The 25,632-nt window shown below is 35.3% G+C and overlaps 4 protein-coding genes and 1 pseudogene across 5 annotated transcripts; 2 read left to right on the top strand and 3 right to left on the bottom strand.

Moving 5' to 3' along the window:
* Nucleotides 1-2,242: 2,242 nt before the first annotated feature.
* LOC106325095 (RNA exonuclease 4-like) lies at nt 2,243-6,940 on the bottom strand. Of its 2 annotated transcripts, none has more exons than XM_013763120.1 (11): nt 6,912-6,940; nt 6,282-6,462; nt 6,109-6,194; nt 5,930-5,956; nt 5,793-5,838; nt 4,439-4,915; nt 4,105-4,256; nt 3,880-4,010; nt 3,363-3,790; nt 3,127-3,207; nt 2,243-2,516 (listed from the first exon to the last, which is right to left on the bottom strand). In XM_013763120.1, exons 6-11 carry the CDS (start codon nt 4,477-4,479, stop codon nt 2,276-2,278), a joined length of 1,074 nt encoding a protein of 357 aa, XP_013618574.1. In that variant the 5' UTR covers nt 4,480-4,915; nt 5,793-5,838; nt 5,930-5,956; nt 6,109-6,194; nt 6,282-6,462; nt 6,912-6,940; the 3' UTR covers nt 2,243-2,275. The 2 variants fall into 2 exon arrangements, with proteins under 2 accessions (XP_013618574.1, XP_013618575.1); XM_013763121.1 differs by having other exon boundaries at nt 4,439-4,468.
* Nucleotides 5,773-9,407, bottom strand: LOC106324380 (GDSL esterase/lipase At3g27950-like). The gene is made up of 8 exons (XM_013762356.1): nt 9,269-9,407; nt 9,026-9,198; nt 8,650-8,914; nt 8,450-8,552; nt 6,282-6,462; nt 6,135-6,194; nt 5,930-5,956; nt 5,773-5,838 (listed from the first exon to the last, which is right to left on the bottom strand). Exons 1-8 carry the CDS (start codon nt 9,405-9,407, stop codon nt 5,773-5,775), a joined length of 1,014 nt encoding a protein of 337 aa, XP_013617810.1.
* A 3,300-nt stretch (nt 9,408-12,707) lies between these two features.
* On the top strand, nt 12,708-13,046 carry LOC106324378. The gene has a single exon (XM_013762355.1). The coding sequence runs from the start codon at nt 12,708-12,710 to the stop codon at nt 13,044-13,046; it is 339 nt and encodes a 112-aa protein (XP_013617809.1).
* A 2,498-nt stretch (nt 13,047-15,544) lies between these two features.
* Nucleotides 15,545-19,769, top strand: LOC106324377 (annotated as a pseudogene).
* Nucleotides 19,770-20,779: 1,010 nt separating this feature from the next.
* On the bottom strand, nt 20,780-21,582 carry LOC106324376. Its single transcript, XM_013762354.1, has 2 exons — nt 21,364-21,582; nt 20,780-21,214 (listed from the first exon to the last, which is right to left on the bottom strand). The coding sequence occupies exons 1-2, from the start codon at nt 21,580-21,582 to the stop codon at nt 20,780-20,782; spliced, it is 654 nt and encodes a 217-aa protein (XP_013617808.1).
* Between the last annotated feature and the right edge of the window lie 4,050 nt (nt 21,583-25,632).

Here is a 25,632-nt window from a genome sequence, read left to right as displayed (position 1 = left end):
CATGCACTTTGGCTATATAAGAGTGTTTGATTATGTCACAAAAGCCGGTAAATTTTGTATTTGAGCGTGTGCATCACACAGAAACAACCGGATTCTCTTGGTTAGTTTCATATTAGTGCATTAATAAGCACAATTAATTTATAATAACATATTATTTATTTCTCACGTGTTGTTTGATAGCGTGTAACATATTTGTATGGCTTTAATATTAAGAGTTGTGTCTTTTTTTATAAAAAGCAGACATTGTTTTTTTCCAACAGGTAACTATTGAAATTGTTTTAGAAAATATTTTTAAAATATTTCACTAAGTGTCTTTCTACAATTATTGGTTTTAAGAGTTTATATCTTCTCACAATTAAAAATAAATGATTTTAAAACAAAATTTTAAGAGTTTAAGTATTTTCTTTAAAACTGAAATTAGGTCTTTTTCATCATGCAACTATTGAGAATTTGTTTTTAAAGAAGTTTAAATTAAATATCCCACTAAGTGTATATCTACAATTATTAGTTTTAAGAGTTGCGTATTTTCATTATAAAATATGAATTATTTCAAATCTCATTTAATGTTAAAATTTTTGTCTTTCATAAAAAATAATAATAGGATTCTCATTTAATGTTAAAGTTGTGACTTTTCATAAAGAACTAACATTATTTTTTTCCAACATGTAACTATCGGATATTTTTAGAAAGTATTTAAAATATTTCATTAAGTGTATTTCTACAATTATTACTTTTAAGAGTTGTATCTTCTCATTGTAAAAAGAAAAATATTCTTAAACATAATGGTAAGAGTTGTGTGTTTTCATTGAAAAGCACACATTGTTTTGTTTTTTCAATATGCAATTATTGAGACTTTTTTTAAGTAATTAAAATATCTCAATAAGTGTATAATTATTAGTTTTAAGATTGTATCTTCTTATTATAAAACACAAATTATTTTCACATAATGTTAAGAATTGTGTCTTTTCATTAAAAGGAGAATATTAGTTTTGTTTTTCCAACATGCAACTATTGAATAAAAAAATTAAAGTAGTTAAAATATCCAAATAAATGTATTTCTATAATTATTAGTTTAAACAGTTGTGTCTTCATAAAAAACTAATATTATTTTTGTTCTTCCAACATGCAACTATTGGAAAAGTGTCTTAAAGAATTTTATTTACAATAATTGTCTTTATATAATTATTAGTTTTAAAAGTTGTGTCTTATTATCATAAAATAATTATTTTTAAAAATTGTTAAAATATCTTAATAAGTGTCTCTTATATATTTTTTTGATGAAATTTTGAATTTCTTGATATATCAAAAATAATGATATTTACATTGTCACAAACAATTTAAGATCCTTTCAATTTGTGTATTGTTATACCAAAATCTCTTTTCTTTAATTTGTAAGTATGTAATTCTTTGAAAATAATTTACTTTATAGAAGATACAAATGAAAAAGTAGATAAATGTATGTGTGATATGTTAAGGAAGAAGATATCTAAAAATTACCATCAAATCATATTTTTGACCACATACGTCTTACATGGTTTCAAATAAATCATGAATATTTGAGTTATCGTTATAAATTACCTTATTAATTTAGTAAATGGTAATATTAGAATGTGTTTATTTTTTAATTAGTTTCAAATATTCAGTTGGTTTCGATATTTCTAAATAAATTAGTCAAACGGATAACAAGACATATATCTTATTTGGTATTGACATATTTATAATTTTATTACAACCAACCTATAAACAAAATATATATTTTAAGTATTATCAGTAAATGAATAAAACTGCATAGAAGAAAATTATGTTACACTTGTATTTTTCCTAAATAGTTATATAAAATGTGGCATATTTTTCTTTATAAAATGAGTTCCCGTGCGATTACCTATTCATGTTAATAACCATATTTTTAATGCATACCGTGTTTGAGAAAAAAATGTCTTACTACTTACTATTGTATTATGTGTGTTTCAAAAAATAGAAATTTTGCATAATTTTTTTATGGATTAAAAGTCTAAAACAAACAGAGATGTACAAGTACTAATTAGTAATTAATTTTAAACTAAAAGTAATTAATCATTGAAAAGCAATGCATTATTACAAGTACAGTAACAATTTATGCGTCTCACACGACACATACTATAAAATTTAGATACTAGTATATATTAAAAATAACAACTGATTCTTATTCGACATTACGCTACTAAATTTAATATCTTGAAAAAGTTTACGAAGTTATTATGTGAAATTCCTCAACTTAACCCCATAGTTTTAGAAATCAGGCGAGGGAGTCCAAGCACCAGCAACAGTAGTCGGATCGAGAGATGGAAAGCATTTCATCAGGAGACATCCTCTCGAACTCGTTCTGCCTCCAAGCCACTTGATTGCTACGGTTGTGCGCGTCGGCAGCTAAAGGATAAGCTTCAATCTTGTGTTTCTGATATCTCATTCTCGTGTAAAGCCTCATCGTCGCTACACAATCTTCGTATGGGTCTTGTATCCCAACATGAACATCATACCTATAAGCACATCAATAATCGTCATTAATATATGGTCTTGATTCTTGAACATTAGACAATTAATGTGTATATAATTGATCTCAAGTGTTTTAGATTACTTATACGGTTGGTAGACACGAACATAGATTATATATGGAACATATGGTATGAGGCATACACACTACTCATCCCTAAAATTTTACATACAGAAAACAAGGGTAAATACTATTGGAACTATATATTTGCGTTAAAAAGAAAAGAAAATGAAATAAACAGGTTGATGTAAGGAAAATCTACGCTAATAAGTATTAAGTATCTAGGGTAAAGTAAAATTTCTAACCATGTAAATTCCTTTTTGTTATAATGATTTCATTTTATTTACTTCAATGATAGTTCTAATCACACAAAGTATATATGTTTATGTGTAAATTTTGAAATGAATATATTTGAAAACATGTAAATCTTACGTTTTGAAGCCCTCCCATTTAAGCCCATACAAACATCAATACCCACCTATTATGATATATATGTGTATCAATATAGGTAATGTATGCATGCATCTATAATCATTTTCCAAATTAATGTGTTAGGTTCGAAAATATTATTACAAAAACAAAATTAGATATATTACCCGAGATAGGCTTGGGTCAAGTACTTGAGGGAATTGCTCAGCTTGCTTGTTTTCATCAACGGAGGGTATTTCGCAGTATCCCTACATACAGCAATAAAATGATACAAAATCCCGTCATATAAAAAACACACATAAAATCATGGGCTATATTGAAAGATTTCAAGTAACACTAAAGGAATCTAGTTATATACGTATATATCCTCTTTATATTTTTTTTTTCTTTATAGAAATGCCACCTTATCATGGAAGAAGGATATTCAAGTTGAAGGCGGTCAAGATCGTGATCGAGGCCATGTCCCACGAGAATCCTCCCTTTCCCACCTCTTGGACGAATCTTCCACATGGGTTCTCCATTACAAAGAAACTCTTGAATCTTTCTTTGTGCATGTTTCAAGGGCATTGCGTCCCTTAGATTCTCCGGACGTATGCCGGTCTTCTCATACCTATAGTTCGTCACGGGCATTGACGGTTTCACGTACGTATGGAAAACAACGTTGTCGCTCTCATCCGTTATGCAAACCCTTGCGCATAGATCCAGCGACCCGTCGCTTCCCCCTCCTACCATCTTGCAAGAGAGTGCAACCACTTTTGGGGATCTAGACGACGTGTAGTCGATCATGGCCTTATCTCTTACGCCTAAGGCCGCCATACGAGTCGTCAATCCCTGATACATAGAAAATATGTAAGAATATATTGTTATGCGGTTGATTATTAACAATTTTAATTTGCGCAAATATTAGAAGAAAAGATTACAGCATTGACGCTCGAAAATTGGCATCTCTCTTGATGGATCCTACGAGCGTTCGGGGTTTCGAGGATCATCAAGCAGAATCTGCATCCGCGAAAGCTGAAAATGTTCTTGCATTCTTGTTTTGGCAATGGCCCTAATAATATAGCACAATAAAAAATAAATACACATATGCGTCGTGAATATATAAAACGATATATTTCTCTTAATATATATAGCTTATCATTTACCTATGAGATGTTCCCGGAGGGACTCAAAAGATCGGCAATGTTTCTTGCAAACGCCACACATAGGCTCATGACCGGAGTGATACGAGATCTTCATGTGCTCCACTAAATGTTCTAATTTGTTGAATTGTTTATAACAAGCTGCGCACTTGTTCCTGCACGTGCGTGTACATATGTATAAAAACTATAATTTAAGAAAAACTTTATTTCTTATTTTTCATCAATTGATTATAGAATTTGGGTGTGATACTGGATGACACCCTCCATGAGTTCTTTTCGATATTTTCATATAAACGCTTGATATAATATAATACACGTACGATGGAAGATAGGTTACCTTAGGGTTTCCGATGACTCCATAGATGATCTGCAATCCATGGTACGTATCGGAAAATACAAACAAAAACGTAGCAACTTGAGAGATGAGAGAGTTTAAACAACTGTTTTGATGATCCTTTTTGTATTATAGATGTGTGTGCAGAATGGAGAAGGTGTGAGAAGGTATTTATAGATGAATATATAGAAGAATGAGAAGAAAACCAAAGCTGACCATTCTCTGATATGACCGTTTAGAGTTTTGATAAGATTATTTTTTTTTATAAAAAATGTTTTGATAAGATTATTACAAAAACAAACAAACACAAATTGAAGTGGATGCCTGCGGTGGGGTCGCTTCTTATGGTAAAAAAAAGAATCACAATTGTACTTCTCATGTGTCTTGAACGATATTAAGATGCTACTAGCATATGTGTGCACGTTGTGTGTGAATACTACTTGATTTCCATCGAGTTTTCTTATAAACAAGAACCGGTACCTAAGGGAATACCAAGTGATTGCATGGAAAAAATATATAAACACAAATACAAACATCAAGTAATTAATTATGTTATTAAAATAATGTCTCTCGAACATTGAGTTACAAATTGTTAATGGATGATTAAAACAAGACTATGATAACATGTGTTTTAAACTCTGATTTTTTTTTACTTCAATTATTTCTCAAGAGGGTGACATTCTAGAGATTTGAAGTTTTTGGAACATACACTTAGAATACTATCTTTTTGACCGATCAATGGGCCAAGTCTAAGATTCTAATTTATAGTGTTTGATCCAAAAAGATTCCGATTTCTGATAAAAAAGTATTATTCATGAGCAAAATTGTGTTAAAGAAACAGAAAAAGTTAATGGTCCTTTGGTATCAGACAGTGTATATACACCTATCTAGCATTTCTTGCCTCGAAAATAAAAGTAAGAATGTGTTTTGGTTAAAAATATTTCCTCAATACGTTTCATCCATAATAATTTACAGTACTACAATGCATTGTTTATTTTTTTGTCAACTAGCCAGCATTTAATTAAAACAAATATTGGTCCGAAGAAAATTTGTTCCAAAGAATAATGATCTTCTGTCTTCTAGAGGAAAATAATAAAATTCACGTTCTAGACAATTTTGCAAAAGAATTGGCACAAACATTAAAATTCCTATAGATATATGAGAGCAACTCCAATGGTGTTACCCACCATTGGAGTCTTTAGCTATATAATATATATATTTTTTGCTTTTTAAATAGTTAAGGACTTTTCTCTAAAATATATGTGCAATGGTGTTACCCAATATAAAATCCTTAAGAAAAAAAATATTAAATTTGTAAAACCTTAAAAGTAAGAAGATTAAGGTTGTTGAAACTTACAAAGCAATTCATCATCATCACTGCTCTCACAATCTTCATCAACAAACTATAAAAATAAAGAGGAAAGATTATCAATCAGAGTGGCTTAAGCTAAACAACAATAGAAAGAACCAAAGCAATTCTGAAAAAGCACTTACTGCACTCTCATCATCAGGCTGTCTCAGCTGCAAAAAAGAAGCAAAAATAGAGATTCTATAGTTAGAAACAACTTATGACCAAGGAGATGAGAATACTTTAGATTTTTATATGCCTTTCTCAAAGGAGACTAGAGAAAACTAAGATCACTTGTATGCACAATAAGTTTGTAACGACTTACAGTTGACCTCCTCATCCTCATCACACCATTTGTTCCAGTCTACTTTGATGTAAGAGGTTCCAGTTTGTAACGTTCTTCCTATACTCCTGCATCATACATAGCATAGGAATAACTTGTAAAAACAAGTATGTGCTAGTTCTTATGATTTAAAGAGAGAAGAAATGGGCACTTACTGGCACAACCTTCCCATATAGCTCCAAGCTGAACTCAAAGAGCTTGCCTAGGGTGCCAAGAGCAGAGAAAGTGAATAGGCCCTGAGGCTCACATTTGACTGAAATGTCCTTTGCATCAGGTAAGGCGACGGTTAGGTAAACCTTATCAGACCGCTGAGCCCAAAGAACCTCCGGGTTATGACTGCACACATGACAAAACAACCTCATAACTATACTGTGTTGCCACCTAATTACACAAGAAATCCATCACCAAAAAAAAAAAAAATTATAAATTCTCCGTGATGAGTTTCAAGAAACACTGAAGTACATCAAAATGCAAACTTTGAAAAGGATTGTATCAATCAAGTGAAAGATGATTCCTTTGTAAGTTTTAAGATTTGTGAAATAACCTTCTACTCGTCACAAAGCATAATACAATTTCTCTATAACTGAACGATCACAAGATTCGAGCTTTTCCTCTGGGAACTTAACTCTTAGCTCTTAACCACTATACATACATGAAAGTGATCTTCTATTGCAAAACCCACTAGTAAACTAACTAAAAGATGATGACTTTTATAATCTTAGATCACAAATCACACGAAACTTTTTTTTGTGGATTATACACCAACCAGACTGAATCACACGTACCTCATGTCTTACTGATCGGAAGTGTAAACAGAAAGAAAAGTAATTTGATAAAAATGTAATTTCAGAGAACCTTTAAAAAGATTTAAAGATGCTTGTTTGACCAAGAAAATCAATAAGCTTTTTGGATTTTAGTTTTACGATGGAATTTTTTTTTACCTATATATGTGGTTCAGTTTGGTGGGTTTTTTGCCTATATTATATATCTTTCTAATTGGAAAATAATTTTGAAACATCTATTCATAGCAGTAGTGAAGCTTCAGATGATTGCCGGTATAGTTGCTTTGAGTTAAAAGAAAATAAAGAACAAAAAAGATTAACCCAAAAGTTATTCTATCCGTTCCTAAATATAAAATGTTTCATCTAAAACATGCATATTAAAAAAATTATTTTTTAATCTAATAGGACATAAAACTATAATTATAAACTATTCAATCAATTACAAAATAGACTAGTAAATATAATTGGTTACACAAATTTTAACAATGTTAAAAGATTATTTATGGAACATCTTACACATTAAAACATCAAAAACTCTTTAAACATCTTATATTTAGAAATGGAGAGAATATTGAATAATGATAATGTTTCATATTATATAATGTTTTACACATGAACAAATATTAAGAAAACTAATCATTATATTTCAAAATACATGAAGTTTTACGCTAATGCACAACAATTAAGAAACTTATTTTTCATTTAAAAAGTATCATTAAATATAAATTTAAAATTATTCAACCAATTACAAAATAAAATACAAAATATCATTGGTTACACAGTTTTTGATAAAGTTAAAAGTCACATTGAAATATAAAAACATAGTCTATTTTGAAACTTCAAAAACTTCATGAAAACATCTATTTGAAATGGAGGAAGTATCTTTTTTATCAGAAATATCATTAAAATATAATTAAAAATCAATTTATTTAATTATAAATAGAAAGAAACAAATACAATTGACGAAAACAAAATTTAATTATGAAAAAAAAAAAAATCTAAAACATCATATATATTGAAACAGAAGAAGTGGTGACAAAAAGAAAATTGAAACAGAGGAAGTACTAAATAACACTCCCTCCGTTCCTTAACGATAAATTTTTTAGAAAAAAAGTTTGTTTTGAGAAAGATATATTTTTTGTGTTTTCTATGAAAAAATTGTAAACTTCAAGAAAATTAATTGACTTTATTGAATTAATATTGGTTAAAAGTTATTGAAAACTAAAATTTACAGAAAACGATACATTTATTATGTGTTTTCTTAATATGTGTAAAAATACTAAAAAGTATATCTTTGTGGAACGGAGAGAGTATTCTGTTTTAAAAAGATGATTATCTTTTTAACATCAAAACTGTTTTTGTGAACTTTCCTTTTTTTAAATCAAATTATATGTAATATATTTTCATTAAATATGCTTTCTTTCCTTTTTGTAAATATAATTTTCGTTCTTTTATTATATGAATGAATTGCGACTAGCATATTCGCGGTTTCCGAGTAATGTATACCATCTCAGCTTATGAAATTTTTTCGGTTTTGGCACGAAGAACTATAAAGTTCTGTTCCATTTGGAAATATTGTCTTTCCGCATCCCATTCCACGTCCGACTGCCCCAACGCAACAATAATCAAAAGGATCAACAAAACCTGAAATTAGAGAAGATAATGAGATATGTTAATGAAGCTAAGGAGGACCGGGTAATTGGGAAGGTTTGGTCTAATGAAATTTGAGTTTAGTATTTACCAAGATTCTTTGCTTTGGTGATCAAATGGCTTTTGGCTGAGTAGAGATCAACATAAGTTAAGAGAGAATAAGGTAACTCTTTGTTCAGTTCAGAGATTTTCTGCTTGAGTTGTTTGTTGAACTCAATTGCCACATTGTTTAGAGGCTTCAAGCAACCATACTGATCTCGCGGTGTAGCCGGAAATGATTTCAGAAGATAGGGTAAACAGCCCGTTGGTCCGGTGTTGTGAATTGAGAAGAATCTTGCTCCTTCTTTGTACAGCAACTAAAGAAATATATACCAATCAGTATAAACTATAAAGTATGATGTCATTAAAAGTTTAGATGAGTAATATTAAACTTTATGATAACCATACCGTTCATTTTGTTACTTACTTTTTATAGCAGTAGTGAAGCTTTCGATGATTGCCGGTATAGTTGCTTTGAGTTGTTCCTCTGTCATGTTTTGGAACCCGATGGCGAGATCATTCTGACCGATATCGAAAATATAAAGAGCCTTTGAGAAATCTTTAGGCCGTGCAAGGACTCCTTTGCAGAATGGAGTTTTTCCTGTTTCACAAATAGGAAATCATTTTCAACTCCGGTTTGGTAATTGGAATGCTCAACCGGTTTAACTCACCATTGGTTTGGTTGTAAAGAGACAATGTACGAGTCTTGAAGTGAATGAACTGAGACACTTGAGTTCCAAGATGGAACTGACTAAAACAAAGCAACGGTGGGGCGGATGCAAGAGCCGCCAGTCGCAAAATTAGCCCCATGCCGATAATTAGCTCCAACCGAATCCAAGTACGGTGTTAGATACGGCAACGTCAGATTCTCGGCTGCAAAAAATTCATTACAAATACTGTTTATAGGTTGTAATTGATATCTCATGATTTTCATAAGTTTTAGATTCATTTTTTAGCTTATTATGATCATTTTAGGTTGCATTTAAGTCTTTGTGTTGCATTTGCATACTCATTTGCATATCATAGGGGTTGGAATGCTCATTTGGAAGTTTGGGGCGATATTCAAGGGTTAAATTGCACATTTTGGAAGTTTTGGGTCCACTGTGATGTTAACAAGAATCCAGGGACCAAAGTCGCAAATTCTGAATATTCGCCTGGGCTAAATCGTACGATTGGAAACTTTGGGGTTGATTCGGGTGGACCTTTCTGCATGTTTGATAGTTTTGAGGTCAATTCGTAAATAGCCAAAAGAATAAGGACCAGATGTGCAAAAAGTCTCAAATCTACCATTGTTGCATCGTGATTCCTCCGTTACGAGCAGATGACGAGCACGACGGCGGAGGCGGATACCACGGCCTGGAGATCCGATCACGGCGAGGATGGAACTATCACAGTCCATCAACTCTCGTTCCTTAAAAATATTGGGATGGAACTGTCAAGGGTTGGGGATTCCGGAGACAGTTCAAAGACTGAGAGAGATCAAGCGCACCATAGGACCAGAAATCATATTTCTCTCTGAAACAAAAAACCCCACAGCGACTATGCTCTCAAAAGATTCAGGAATTGGAGTACGAGTTTCACTACATCATCCCTCCGACTGGCCATTCAGTGGGAGGGCTTACTCTGTTATGGAAAGAAAATGTAACACTTGAGGTTTTAAACGCCTCAAATAATCTGATTGATACATCTATTGTATTTGAAGGCAAACCTTTCTTTGCATCGTTCATTTATGGGGACATGAACAGCGCGAACCGGAAATTAATGTGGGAAAACATGATCGCCCTGAATGAATCTCGGGATGCACCTTGGTTTGTTACAGGAGACTTTAACGACCTTATTTGCAATGATGAAAAAGTTGGAGGTCCAACACGCCCAGAAGGCTCATTCTCTGACCTTCGCACCTTCTTCTCTGAAAGAGATCTCTATGATCTACAACATTCTGGCGACCCCTTGTCATGGCGTGGGCAGCGAGGCGTACACTTTGTTAGATGCAGGCTGGATAGAGCTGTCACTAATACTGCTTGGGCCGAACTGTTCCCTACGGCTCGATGCCATTACCTCAATTACGAGGGGTCTGACCATAAACCCTTATTATCTATGCTGGAACCGAACAAGAAGAAAAGACAGGGCCTGTTTCGCTATGACAGGCGCCTAAAAGACAATGAAGAAGTTCAAGAGCTAGTCCGGCAAATCTGGGAAGAAGGAGCCGCGTTCTCGGTCCAAGAAAAGATTGAGGCAACCCGCAAAGCCATCTCTGCATGGAACAAAACTAAACAGCGGAACAGTCGCTTGACCAACAAGGAAAAGAAAGTTGAGCTAGAAGCTGCGCTCTCAGATGTAGCCAATGATACAGTGCTTATAAAACAAATCTCCCAGGACCTAAAAACGGCTTATCAAGCGGAGGAGTCCTATTGGAAGCAGCGTAGTCGGCTACTTTGGCTCAGACTCGGAGATCGCAATTCCGGCTTCTTTCACGCAATCACCAGAGGAAGACGACGAGCAAATATGCTGTCAATCATTGAAGATGACCAGGGGAGACCGGTTCGTAAGGAGGAACAAATAGCTCAAGTTATCGTTGCATACTTTGGGAATCTGTTCTCATCCTCTACTACAAACAGTGAGGAAACAGTTAACTATGCTTTGGATCAAGTCATTTCGACAGAAGATAACGACCGCCTGACCCAAATTCCATCGGTTGCGGTGGTCAAAGAGGCCATTTTCTCGATTCATGCCGATAAAGCACCTGGCCCGGATGGGTTTTCAGCGGGTTTCTTCCATTCCAACTGGAATAATATTGGAGATGCGATCACTAAAGAGATCCAGCTATTCTTTACTTCGGGGAGCCTGCCGGATAAGATTAATCACACACACGTTCGGTTAATCCCAAAGGTCCACAGGCCCCAGACAGTGATGGAGTATCGACCGATTGCGCTGTGCAACGTCTACTATAAGATCATCTCCAAGATCTTCACAAGAAGACTGCAACCGTTACTGTCCTCGATTATATCGGAGAACCAATCCGCTTTTGTGCCTGGGAGAGCAATATCCGACAATGTGCTGATTACTCACGAGGTACTGCATTATTTAAAGACGTCGGAGGCGGAGGTGCGGTGTGCCATGGCTGTAAAGACTGATATGAGCAAAGCATACGTCCGGCTCAAATGGGAATTCATATCGCTTGTGCTACGTAGGATGGGGTTCCATCCGAAGTGGATTACACTAGTCATGCAATGTATCACCACTGTTACATACTCCTTTCTCATCAACGGCTCGCCTAGAAGAAGGGTTAAACCAAGTAGAGGAATCCATCAAGGAGACCCGCTCTCACCATACATCTTCATTTTGTGTAGTGAGGTGCTGTCAGGACTATGTAACAAAGCACAAGCGAACGGAACCATGAAAGGAATTAGAGTCGCTAGAGGCTGTCCCCGAGTCAACCATCTGTTGTTTGCGGACGATACGATGTTCTTTATCGATGCCACCAACGAAAGCAGCAAAACCCTCAAGGATTTCCTTCGCCGGTATGAATGCGCGTCCGGACAATCCATCAACACTGCAAAATATTCGATCTCTTTCTCAAGGAGAACCCCGGGACAGTTGAAGTCAACAGTTAAAGACATTCTACAGATTCCAAATGAGGGAGGCGTAGGGAAATACCTTGGGCTACCAGAGCATTTCGGTCGCCGGAAAAGAGATAGCTTCGCTTCGATTATGGATAAGATCAAGCAGAAAGCGAAAGGATGGTCTAATAGGTATCTGTCCACCGCGGGAAAACTTGTCATCTTGAAGAGCGTTTTAACCCCAATCCCATCTTACGCGATGACCTACTTCAAACACGGGAGCAAAGAAAATGGCTTGGGTGTCTTGGGACGATATGACACAGACAAAGGCAAACGGAGGGCTTGGTTTCAGGGACTTCCAATGCTTCAATGAAGCTTTCCTCGCCAAGCTTAGCTGGAGGCTACTGCACAACCCCTCGTGCCTCTTGGCCAAGGTACTGTTCGGCAAAAATACTGTTTAACAGAAGATTTTCTCCACTATCCAGAACGTACAGCTGAATCGCACGGTTGGCGAGGCATATTATTAGGAAGAAACCTCTTAGTAAGGAACATGGGGTGGTCTGTGGGAGACGGTACCATGATTAACGCATGGAACGATCCATGGCTTAGCTCCACGCAACAGCTACGGCCAATGGGGGAAGCAGTAAAGAAATGCAAAGAGCTGGAGATCCAGCGAATTCGTTGCGAGTCGGATTCGTCGCAGCTTATCAAAGCTTTAAACTCGATTGTAGAACCACCTGAGATCTATGGTATTGTAGCAGACATTAGGATAGAGTGTGCTGATTTTGAGTCTTTTTCTTTTGATTGGATTCCTCATGGAAGGAATTCTGATGCTGATACTTTGGCAAAACAAGCACTATGCCTTGTAACGGTTGCACAAACCGCTTGACTCTGATGATTTTAATGAAGTAGCGTTTCAAAAAAAAAAAAATTCAACAACTATGATATAAATATCTGTAAACATAGTTTTGTGATATTTAGACGAGCAAGTTGATGATGGATTCATGTGCAGGAATTTATAGCGATTCTTTAAAATAATTTTAATTTGATTAAGTCGTCTTTGAATCATCCGGTTGATCACGTGGGTAACCATAAATAAAGTCCAACGTCTACTCCTTATATTATATATGAAATACTATAGGCCGAAAATGTGCAAATTCATGAGACTAAACATCTAGAACTTTGCGGGAATCCATCACGCTTCACACTTATTTGAGTTTGATTCTAGTATATATATATCATTTTATAACATCTAATCAGCTGTTTGTCCAAAAAAAACATCTAATCAGCCTATTTGCGAAAAAGAAAAACATCTAAATCAGCATTTGTCCGCGAGTTCCAATTTCCATGCGGCCATGCACACTCTCGGCCCTTGCATCAGCTTTTACTCAATAGTTTTTTTTTTTACTCAATTGGTTGACACAAAGTTATAACTACAAAAAGAATTTGCAAGATTTTTCGAATAGTGATGCTAATCAAATAAAAAAAAATTCATGTCTTTTGTATAGTAATAATCACAATGATGGAAAGGCAAATATTGAAAAGCAACCACAGAAAATAAAAACCCTAGTTTCCTCTCTTGCCCGATTATCGAGAGACCAGATCTGAGAGTGTTTTTCGACGCCGGCGACGCTCGCCGGCGTCGCCTTTTCTCCTCCTCCTTTCTGTTTTGTTCCGACGATATGCTCTCTTCATCTTTCTCTGTTTTACCCTTTTCTTTTGTCTTTTTTAGTTCTTTTCCGTCCATGGCGACCACAGATTTGTTTACGGATGTTGAGCTCATCACCACCGGAATAGGTGGCTTCTCCAGGGATTCCTGGAAGGCTTTATTACCTGGTCCGTTATCTCTTTTCTCCATCCAGTCTAGTCTCACCATCTTCATGACCCACATCCACCTCCGATTTGAAGACCTTCTTCGGCCATTCCCCTCTGTTAACTCGCAACACCACTTCACTGCCTCAGCCTCCATCGAAAAGGCACTCTTTGTCCATGGGGATCCACTGACTCGCCGACCAGATCCGGAAGCCCGAGGTCTCGACATCTGCCGGACCATCTTCCCCGACAAGATATACTATGCTATCAATGTTCATGCTTGGCCTCCGTCAAATATCACCGGTCGGTTTGCTTATTCCGGTGAGGATAACTCCACAACGACGTTTGTCTTTTATCCATCCAGCGGTAGCATCTCCTCCATCTTCGAAAACCACCTTCACCTCTCCACTGCTTGTTTTGCTTGGTCGGGTGTTGACGAACAAGCTTCAGAAGGTTGGGCCAGGCCCATTAAGAAGTTGGTTATTGTTAATCCATTTTCTAGCTCTTCAAAACCCATAACAGTGAAGAAAAAGTCGAATCATGCCTTTGCGATTTTATTGGGGTTTGCTAGTATTATAAAAATTTCGGGTGGGTTCATTGAGATCTATGTTTCAAACTTTATGTATCTTTCTTGTTTGAAGAATTTACCGGTCAATCTACCGGGACTGTTTCTATCTCCATCACCCTTCTCTTTAGAGGAGAAAACCTTACCACCATTTCCTCTTCCATTGGAAAGATATAATTCCTCGGCCTCGTTGCCGAGCGTTTGTTTCAGTTTCTTCATCGGTTTGCTATTTTGCGGAGCGGTCTCCACGGGGCCAGAAGATGCAACCGAGATTACTTCGGTATTTCTCGTAGATGAAGTCTGGACCTCAACTTCACATTATGTGACTATTCCCTAGCTGTCCGACATTGTCGTGAAAGCTCCCCCGACGCATTCAAGCATCGTCTCGAATTCGCTGTCATCTTCGATTGAAGACCTATCTTGTTTAGTTTAGTTATCTGTTGTATTTTCTGTTTATGGTAAAAAAAGGATGGATAATTCTCTCTTTCTATTGTACGGAAGAATTTTAAATTGAATGAAAGTATGTTGTGTTTCAAAAAAAAAAAAGTCACAATGATGACAACACATCCTTTGAAATAAAAAATCCGAGTGAATAGTAATAACTATTTAATTTCATTTGTTTTTTTTTCTTTTAATCGGTTGAGTTTATTAACCTTTATTTTAGGTGGTTGAAAGATTCAAACACAACAAGAAAGTGCGTTGAAAAAACGTTAGATAGCAAGATATATATTTGCAAACCAAAATTGTAAAACCCGTAAACCCATATATAAGATTTAAAAAAAAACTTGAAGATCAAGACTCTAACTTGATAAACAAGTAAATCTAAAGATATTACTTTAGGTAGTTAAGAAAGTTTACATTATATAAAAGTTATCTTATATTCTCGTATCAAACACTACGCCGCTCCTCGCCTCCACATTCACTACTAATTAATTACCGTCTCCTTCAGCACTTGATTCTTCGACGCTCAAGTATAAGTATCTGATACACAAATCCTCTCCTTCTAGATAATGGGGAACTGTCTGGCCAAACCGCCTCCGGTGGTGCTCGTTCCTCCCCTCTTTGATTACCCTCCTCTCTTAGCTCGTAACAGGTATCGTCTTCTATCGTATATATAAAGGACACGGAAACTCAAGCCTTCTATTGATTCCCACTGGCATCATGATGTATTTGAGTACGTGCATATGTTCAGCTTTTAATCAAATGTTGAGGTGATGCATGCAGCATGTTGGAATCATCTTACGATTTTCTCTTTGGGAAGCTTGCATTGAAATGTCTCTTTGAGGATTACTTTGAAGTTAAAGACGCAGATCACTTTTCTGCAAAGTTTATGTTGAAGCCTACTGATGACCCTCATGTGGACTTGGTTGCATCAGTATCCTTTAAAAAACTCTTCGTCTTTTATAACAGCACTCTATCATGCATGAATAACTAGGGATGGTGCAAATTTTAAGTTTCCTTAAATAGTAAAAGGTTTCATCCGTTGTAGATGCTAAAGTAGAAGGAGATGCATCGTTTCGCTGGCAAAGGTAATACATATATGTCATATGGTTTTTAAACTTTTATTTTTAACAAAAAGAACAATGCTCAACATCTTTTTATGAACTTGTGCAGTGATGTTGATGATCCTCATACTTTTGTAGACCTCTCTGTGTCGACCACCAATCCGTCAACTCCGTTCTACTTTCTACTTTCATATATTCGTGGAACTCGTCTCATTATAGTAGTTTAACGTTTTGAAATAACTCTTTTTGTTATCATCAAGGGTTCTGCGGGTGAGGTCTTCTGGTTTCTATCCTAAATATGGGATTGGAGCATTTCTAGTCTCCCCTTTGATTTCGAAAAAGAAGTAAGTTTCATTTAGGAGAAGAGGCCATGTCATGTTTTATAGATTTTATGTTTTTCTAGAAGATGAAGAATATTATTGAAGATATGTTGTTTCTGTAGTGACAAGTTATCTGACGAACATGGAATCATGGGGTTGAGCTATGCCTCAACAAATTTGTCTCTCGGAGCTATTGTCTCTCCTTTTAGTAGTAAGCAGATCAACATTTATTTTTTTCTCTACAACTTCCTGTTTACCTTTTTCGTAGACAATGCTGACCCTTTAAATCCACATCCCAGCAAAGGAAGAATGGCCAAAGAATGCATGGCTGGTAAGAAAGATGGGAAGACTTACAGTAGGAGTGCAATATGAGCCGTTATGTGGTAAAATGTTGAATAGATTTCACTTGTCACGTATGGAAAATATGTGCATTATTTGATTGAAAGTGGTACCAACCACTAGTAATGTGACTTTTTGTTAGATAAAAGCAAAGATGCCGAAAAATATAGAGACCTAAGGAATTGGAGCTGTGCGGCTAGCTATGGACTAGGTTCAAGAAGCCCCTTAAACCCTTCTTTCAACGTTGGCCTTGAATTAGCGAGGAACTCTCAGGTCATACTTTTAAAGTCTAGATGAAACATGGTTGTTATGCTGACTATATGTACAGATCTTTAGCCCAAACACTTACCATATTGTTATCCAATTAGATATAAGTATTTTCTTTTGTATTATTTATGTGATTAATGCATTCTTAGTCTTGCTGATTCAGTTATCCTTGTTGTAAATGCAGTTTATTGCTTCGTTCTACCAACATTTAGTGGTCCAAAGGTAGGTACGGCTCTTGTGATGCATCTATTACTAAGTCTAGTGATATATAAATTTAGCACAACTTGTGGCTTAACATTAACTGGACTTGGAACAGGTGAAAAATCCTTTTGAAGAAAACAAAGTAGTTGGAATCACAAACTACATTGACTTAGGTTTTGAGCTACAAACAAGGTAGTGAACATCTCTGAGAAGAAAACATTGTAGCTAATGTTTTCTATATGGTAACATAGCTTTAATCTTTGTCTTGTATTGAAGGGTTATGATTCCAACACATCAAACAGTCTGTCAGATTCTTCTCTGCAGATGGCTGCGTCTTGGCAAGCCACTCGCTGATGCTATTTGTAAGCAGTGATCTTGAACAGCTTGCAGAACCACCTTGTATAATCTGTTCCTCGACCGTGTGGTCCTCACCATTAGTCTTCCATTGCGATCATACAGGGTCAGCGCTTGATCCTTCATTCGTACTTCGCATCCAACTTCAGTAGCTTGTCCTAGACTGATTATGTTGCTTCTAAGGCCAGGTATGTAATACACATTGTTCAATACTTTCTTTTCGCCATCTTTGAGGATGAACCGCACTGACCCTTTTCCTTTTATATCAATCCGTGAGTCGTCTCCAAATCTCACTTTTCCTAAGATGGTTTCATTGAGTTCACAGAAGAATAATCTATTTCCACTCATGTGGTTACTCGCACCGTTGTCGAGATACCATACGTTCATCGTATCTAAGTCAGCTTCAAACACGTTTGGATTCACTTTTCTTTCGTTGAGGTAGACCACCTCGTTCATCATCAGTTCATCAGCTTCATGGGTATCTTCCTCCTTTTCTACAACTTCCTGGAGCTTGAGGTGTTTGTCCGGACAATCCGAAGCATAGTGCCCAAGTTTATCACAACAGAAACAAGTGATATGAGAAGTATCTCCCAATAATCGCCGCTTATAAGCCTCTTTCTGACTCTGAAACGTTCCTTGACGTCCACGTCCTCTTCCTCTCCAGGATGATCTACCGCCTCGTCCTCGTCCTCTTCCATATCCTCCAGAGTTATCGTGTCCAGAGTCTGCATACATCAGTTTCGTTTGATCCTCGTGTTCCTCCTCTTCATCTTCAGTGATTCTTTCTTCATAAGCTTTCAACCTTCCAACAATGTCCTCAAAACTCGTTGTGTTAAGGTCAAGAAGTTGTTCAATAGAAGCAACAATCTGAATGTTTTTGTTTCTTGGTAAGCTCTTTAGGAACTTTTTAACAATCTTTGATTCTTCTATCACCTCTCCCAACGCTGTAGATTTTGAAGAAATCTCAGATAACTTGCCCACGAAGGTATCGATCGTATCTCCATCTTTCATCTTAAGTCTATCAAACTCTGCCATTAAAGTTTGTAGTCTCGCTTCTCTGACCCTCTCAGCTCCGAGATTGCGCGCTTTTATTGCGTCCCATACACCTTTAGCTGTGTCCAAGTCGCCAACTTGAAGGATTAGTGCCTCTGGTATAGATTGGAACAAAAACGCTATTGCCATGTTGTTTTTCTTCTCATCTTTGATTCCAGGTTCAATTGCCTCCCAAACTTCGCTGACTTTCAGTGCTATCTTCATCCTCATACACCAGACAGTATAGTTTGATGTAGTTAGCATTGGGAATTTGATGGAGGTTCGGCCAGACTCCTTGCTTGCCGCAGTTTCTTCCTTTACTTCCGCCATTTGTTTGTTTCAAGCTTTGAATTGATTCTTGAGGCTCTGATACCAAATATAGAATCACAAAGCAATATAGAAACTCAAAGCAATAATAAGAAGTTCTTCTCTTATTCAATCAAGCAACAATTCAATCAAGCTCTCTAAGAATCACTCAACGCACACACCCATCATTATCATTGTTATCAATATTTATAAAGAGATCTATTTCCTAATCCTATGATAACACATCTAGAAAACTTCCTAAATACATTATACTTTCCAATTCCTCAATAGGATTAGGTCAATAGCTTGTTTCTTAAGTTTCCTTTTTCTTCGAGCTTAACTCAACACCATTTACTACTTTTTTTAGGATCAAGAAATGTTGATAATAAAACTCACAATCTCATATTATGCAGGGTAAAGTCGGAGCTCTAAGCTCAACATTCACATTAGCGTTCAAGTCGTGGTGGAACCCGTCTTTCACATTCAATATTACAGGTAAATCCTCCATAACTATAAGCAATCTTCCATTAGCTCTTAGACTATAATGTATATGAAACATGAAATATGCTGAGCTCATTTTTGATGCAGCGACCAATAATCATCGGACTGGAAGAACAGCATGTGGGTTCGGTCTCCGCGTTGATAACTTAAGGGAAGCTGGGTCAGTGCAATCAGTTTTCATATGTTTTCACATTTCAATGTTTTGTATCTTTCTAATTATAAAGTCTCCTGACATTTGCAGTTACCAAAGAGCTGATCCAAACTTCGTCATGCTGACACCAAACAAAGAACATCTCGCTGAAGGGACTGTGTGGAAAATGGGGGAGAGACCAATGTTTCAATCCGATTTAGACGCAGAGAACTTCAGTGAGCTCCCAAAAGAACTTAGACCGCCTCAGAATATTCTCTAAACTACACAAATCTCAGTTTTTCTTTAATTTTGTCACATTTCAATGATATGTTGACAAACCAGAGAGTTCAACATGGTGACCCTCTTCCGTTATGAACCTATAAAGAAAAAGAAAAATTTAAGAGTTTTTTATTGGGAAGTTTACTAAAATGATTCAAATTAGTTCGGTTATTACTAGAGTAAGGCATAAAAGTTTTAAATTATTAAAATATTTTTATGGACGAAAATATTCTTATTAACAGTTGTGCCCAAAAACGTATATTACAAAAGTGTCATTTAAATTTTGAAAAAAAATCATTGACGGCAGATTTGTTTCACGGAAAATGAATCTTTCCGGATATAAATCTGTTAATTAAAATTGTCGTTATATTAACATTTGCCATGTATATGGTGGCAGATTTTTAAGTCACGACAGATATTTTAGAGGTAGATGCTTTATCTGGCCGATTTAACTTTGTCACCAGATTTATATGTTTTAGTATCTCGCATGAAGTAACCGATATTTAAAATTGTCAGTTTTATTTCAGAATTGTTAGATTTTTAAGATCGTTTTAAAATTACGTACGACCGACTTTCAATGGGAAATAGATATAAATTTTTATGACAGATATGTTTATCCGATTTAAATTTCTGATGAACTTTTGTTTTTATTTGGTGGAAGACTTTTTAAATTCCCACCTTTGACGGCAAACTTTTAAATTAAATTTTAATTACTAGATTGGGACACACAACTTGTAGCAGACATATCCACTCGAATTTCTGGTTAAGTGACATAGATTTCGGTTTAGTTTAAGTTGGTTTCGGTTTAAATTAACTTTGGTTTTAATTAATTTTGAAAATTGGTCTCAATCAATTTATTTCCAATTTATTTAATTTAAACCACCGGTTTAAACAATTTCTAACCTTGGTTTAAGCTAGTCATTACACAACATTCTCTAATTAGGTATGCGTCTTTGTCGTCTTCTTCTTTTTACTTTCATTCAGCAACACATGGTCCCCTTTCATGGTGATTTACAATGGCATCTTTGATTTCATATTGATTGGAGAATAATGGAACACATAATTCTCGTCTCCTAAACCTGGCACAGACTCGTATATCCAAATTGCCAGTGCATGAACACAACCACGAAGCGTGTAACTCTCCTTTCCTACGTATGTTAGAACTTTAATGGAATCCACAAGGCTGGTAAATCCTACACGACCCCATGGATAACGTTGGAAAGCTGCTGGATCCATCACCCTTTTCGCACAATGCAGTGGTATTCTACTATTGCTCGAAATGCCAAATATCCCAATGGATAAAAGACACAACAAGCCAACCATTAACCGCTTCTCTCTAGGCCAGTTTCTGATGATCGGAAAAAGGGCTTGAAGTTCATTAAGCTTGGGTCCTTCAGAAATTGGAACTTTCATCTCCACCCAAAAGTCTTCATGACCCACATCCCACTGCTCATGCGTGTGGAAGGGATATCACAATTTAGACCTGTAATATCTCCAAACTCATACAGAGAGAACCTCATTGGCTGGTCTTCTAGCAAAGACCAAATTTCATGACTGCTGGCGACCGCCAATTAATTGACCAGAAAATAATGAACATATTTCGCAGACCAAGTGTAATCCAACTCCTTTAGCTTGATAATCACACCAACAGCTGATTTTCTCAACTCAGACCAAACGTCTGCGCCCACATTTTCTTCCACGGTTTGATTGTTGGATAGAAAACAACTGTGGTTCATGCTCCTGTTTTGGATAGGCGTTTTCCTAATCTCGTAATGCCGTGGAGGATACTTCCTATTACCCGAAGATGAAGCCATTCCTTTAAAAAAAGCAAAGAGAACAAACTTAATAAATATTATTCATCCCCATAATAACATAAAAATTTAGAATTCAGCATCACAAAAGTAGTAGAACAAACTTAACAAATAGAACAAGAATAATCAGACAGCATAAATTTTACTTTAGTTTTAAAGTATTTACTGTCGAAGGATTAAGGGAATTGGGGATTTAGAGTTTTCAAAATCAAGCAATCAGAAAAGTTTTTTTTTCAAAATTTTTGAGCACACAGAAAAGTATATCTAGAAACAAAGAAAAGACAAATCAATTTTTCAATTTAGGTATTACGGTTTTCAAATTTCAACTTGCAATCAATCCAAGTATGATAACAACATTTCAAATTTCAACTTGCAATCAATAGTTGTTTCTATGTCAAAGATAGTTGTTTCTATGCTAAAGAGATGTGGTATGCTCTGAGGGCTTCAAATTGTCTTCATATTGTTTCATTTTACAAAAATTTGATCTCATATTCGGTGGGTTATTTGTGGCTTGTAATATTTTAGGTTCGGAAGGATTGGGTTATGGGTAAAAATTTTGTGTATGTTATAAGATTAATTAATTTATATATTGAAATCATAGTCTTTCGACATGCTATTGGAGTGAATGTGGTGATTGTTTAAAGTTGCATTTTTCTTATTAAAAGTAAAATGTTATATTGAATGTGAAAAAGGAAGTCAAGCAAATCTTATCAAAATATTACTATAAACATTGAAACCGGAAAGTGTGAAAACTGAATAGTGATTGATGAGTATAGACACTTGTTACTCACCGTAAAACCAACTCCAAAAACTTCTCCATTTGTGTATAGTGATAACAATCACGGTTTCGATTTTCCAGATTATTGAGATGACAGTTTCTTTGTTTCACTATAAAGATCATATTAGTTCTATAACACTTATTTTTCAATATAGAGACGTCGCGTAATGAACGTTTTGTTGGTATTGAGATATACTATTATATTAATTGAAGTTTTCTTTCTTTCTAAGATTTATTAATTTAAGTTGTTGGTTAGTTTTTTTGTAAGTAATTTATGTTTTGAATTTTTGGCATCACCATGTAAGTTGTTATGTCATTTGCAGTTGAATAATTTGTATCTAAAAACTAATGTATATGACTCTTTTTGAGGTTCTCGCCAGCCGTAAGACCTTTGCATAATTTTCCGAAAAGAAGATCTCAACCTTGGTGAAAAATTGGCAATCCTAGGTTGGGAATATTGTTCATGGTGTTCATTGGTCTCATTTCTTAAGTTCATTACCGGTTGATACTCAGTTTTGGTAAAATAAGCTCTATTGTTTGTTAGGAACAAATATGAGCATCTGTAGACTATTTCTTGTTTGGTCTTAACTCTTAAGCATGAATTTCAGATTATGGGGAAAGAGATTCATAATGATTTCTATGTTCTATCGAGATCAGCTACCAAGATGTTTTTGTTGTTAAGATTTGGAGGACCCATTGGTAAAATTGGTTTCTTTGAAGAGATCTGAAGTTGCATTCAAACTAAATTAATATATTTTGTTCTATCAGATATTTTCCTATAACAACTAACATACTTTTTTGAAAAACCTGAAATGCATAATATTTTGATTTCCATTACTGAAGTACGAAAACTTTTACATAATATTTTGCAGAAATTTTTATCTTATTTGTAGCGTAAACTATGTATTTATTATGCACATATCTGTATATTTTTTGTTAGTCAAAGATTGTTGTAAAGAAATTATCATTTTAACCATTTTAGTTTTTTTTTAATTTTATTTATATAGGCTAGGAAAATATTTACAACGAAATAAATGGGAATATAATCTCTTGTAAGATTTCAACAACATGACATAGAATCTACGTTTTGACACATCAACATAAATTAAACCAGATTTAATTAAAAATATTATTTTATTTTAATTTATATCATATATTTAAAAAACTTAATATATAAATACAATATTAACTCATTTTATATACAGATAGAATTTGAATTGTAATGTTATTTTAAAGCTAAGTCCGGTTTGAATCAAGTTTCAATACCAAACCGAACAAATCCAATAGGACATCAATTAATCAAAGCGGAAGCTAGAACGAATTACAGATGGTTCTACACTTCATTTCATTTTATTTATTAAATCGATAAAACTAAAAACCATTAGATCAGATGAAAACGAAATAACTTGATGATTATTATTTAAAATGCTTATGTGTCAACATGAGGGAAATGAAATGTTGAATTGACTCTCTAAGAAGAGACCAATCTCATTTTGGCTATGATAATCTGGTTACTGTGGATCCATCTGGGAGAAGTGGAGATTTAGCTCTTTTTTATAATATTGAGCATCAGGTCAAGATTCTATATTCTAGTAATAGGATGATAGATATCGAGGCGGTAGTGAAGGGGAAACAAGTTTTTCTTACTTTTGTTTACGGTGATCCGGTCCCAAAATTGCGGGATCAGGTTTGGGAGAGGTTGACTCGATATGGAATATCACGATCGGAACCCTGGTTTATTATAGGAGATTTAAATGAAATCACCGGGAATCATGAGAAGGATGGCGGAGCTGTGAGATGTCCGACATCTTTTATATCTTTTAATAATATGATAAGGAACAGTGGATTATTAGAATTTCCGGCTCGTGGTAATACTATGTCCTGGCAAGGGAGAAGAGGTAAAGGAAAAGGGGATTCTTGAGGTTTCTCGGAAATTACAAGAGGCTTATAGGGATGAAGAGGAATATTGGCACCAGAAAAGTAGGAATATGTGGTATTCATCAGGAGATCTTAATACTAAATTTTATCATGCGTTGACAAAACAACGCCGGATCCGTAATAAAATCGTGGGTCTACATGATGAATTGGGTAATTGGATTACGGGTGAAAGTGGAATTGAAAAGGTAGCGGTTGATTATTTTGAGGGTTTGTTTGCTACGACTAATCCAATGGAATTTGATAGTTTTTTGGATGAGATTGTACCCTCCATTTCTCCACAAATGAATCAAATATTAATGCGTACAGAAACGGAAGAAGAGGTTCGACAGACTTTATTCATGATGCATCCTGAAAAAGCGCCAGGGCCGGATGGGCTGACTGCTCTTTTTTCCAGCATTCCTGGCATATTATTAAGAAAGATGTTGTAGAGTTGGTTAATAATTTTCTGGTTACGGGCGAGCTGGATTCACGTTTAAACATCACCAATATTTTTATGATTCCAAAGACGGAAAGACCTACAAGAATGACGGAATTGAGACCGATAAGTTTATGTAATGTTGGTTACAAGATCATATCGAAAGTTTTGTGTCAACGGCTGAAAATTTGTCTCCCACGGCTAATATCGGAAACTCAATCGGCTTTTGTGGCAGGAAGATTAATTTCGGATAATATTCTTATCGCCCAGGAAATGTTTCATGGACTAAGGACAAATAAATCTTGTCAGAACAAGTTTATGGCGATAAAAACGGATATGAGCAAGGCTTATGATCGGATAGAATGGGTGATTTTATTGAGGCTCTTCTTTATAAAATGGGTTTTGATCCGCATTGGATTAAATTAATGAGAGAATGTATATCTTCGGTTCAATACATGGTGCTTATTAATGGACAGCCATGAGGACTGATAATTCCCCAGCGGGGATTACGTCAAGGGGATCCTTTATCTCCTTACCTTTTTATTATGTGCACGGAGGCACTAATTGCAAACATAAAAAAGGCGGAACGTCTGAAACAGTTAACGGGACTAAAGGTAGCGAGAGCTTGCCCAGCAGTTTCTCATTTATTGTTTGCAGATGATAGTCTTTTCTTTTGTAAGGCAAAAAAGGAAGAGTGTCAGACTATTCTTAGGATTCTTAAGGAATATGAGACGGTCTCAGGGCAACAAATCAATTTCCAGAAATCTTCAATTCAATTCGGACATAAGATTGAAGAATCTTGTCGACAAGAATTGAGAGATATCTTGGGGATTCAGAATATAGGTGGAATGGGATCTTATTTAGGGTTACCGGAGAGTCTTGGAGGATCTAAGGTACAGGTGTTTGGGTTTGTACAAGAGAG

The sequence above is a fragment of the Brassica oleracea genome, chromosome C2, assembly GCF_000695525.1.
Source record: "Brassica oleracea var. oleracea cultivar TO1000 chromosome C2, BOL, whole genome shotgun sequence".
Lineage (NCBI taxonomy): Eukaryota > Viridiplantae > Streptophyta > Magnoliopsida > Brassicales > Brassicaceae > Brassica > Brassica oleracea.
The sequence above is the reverse complement of the archived record's forward strand: the minus strand, read 5'-3'. Positions and strand labels throughout refer to the sequence as shown.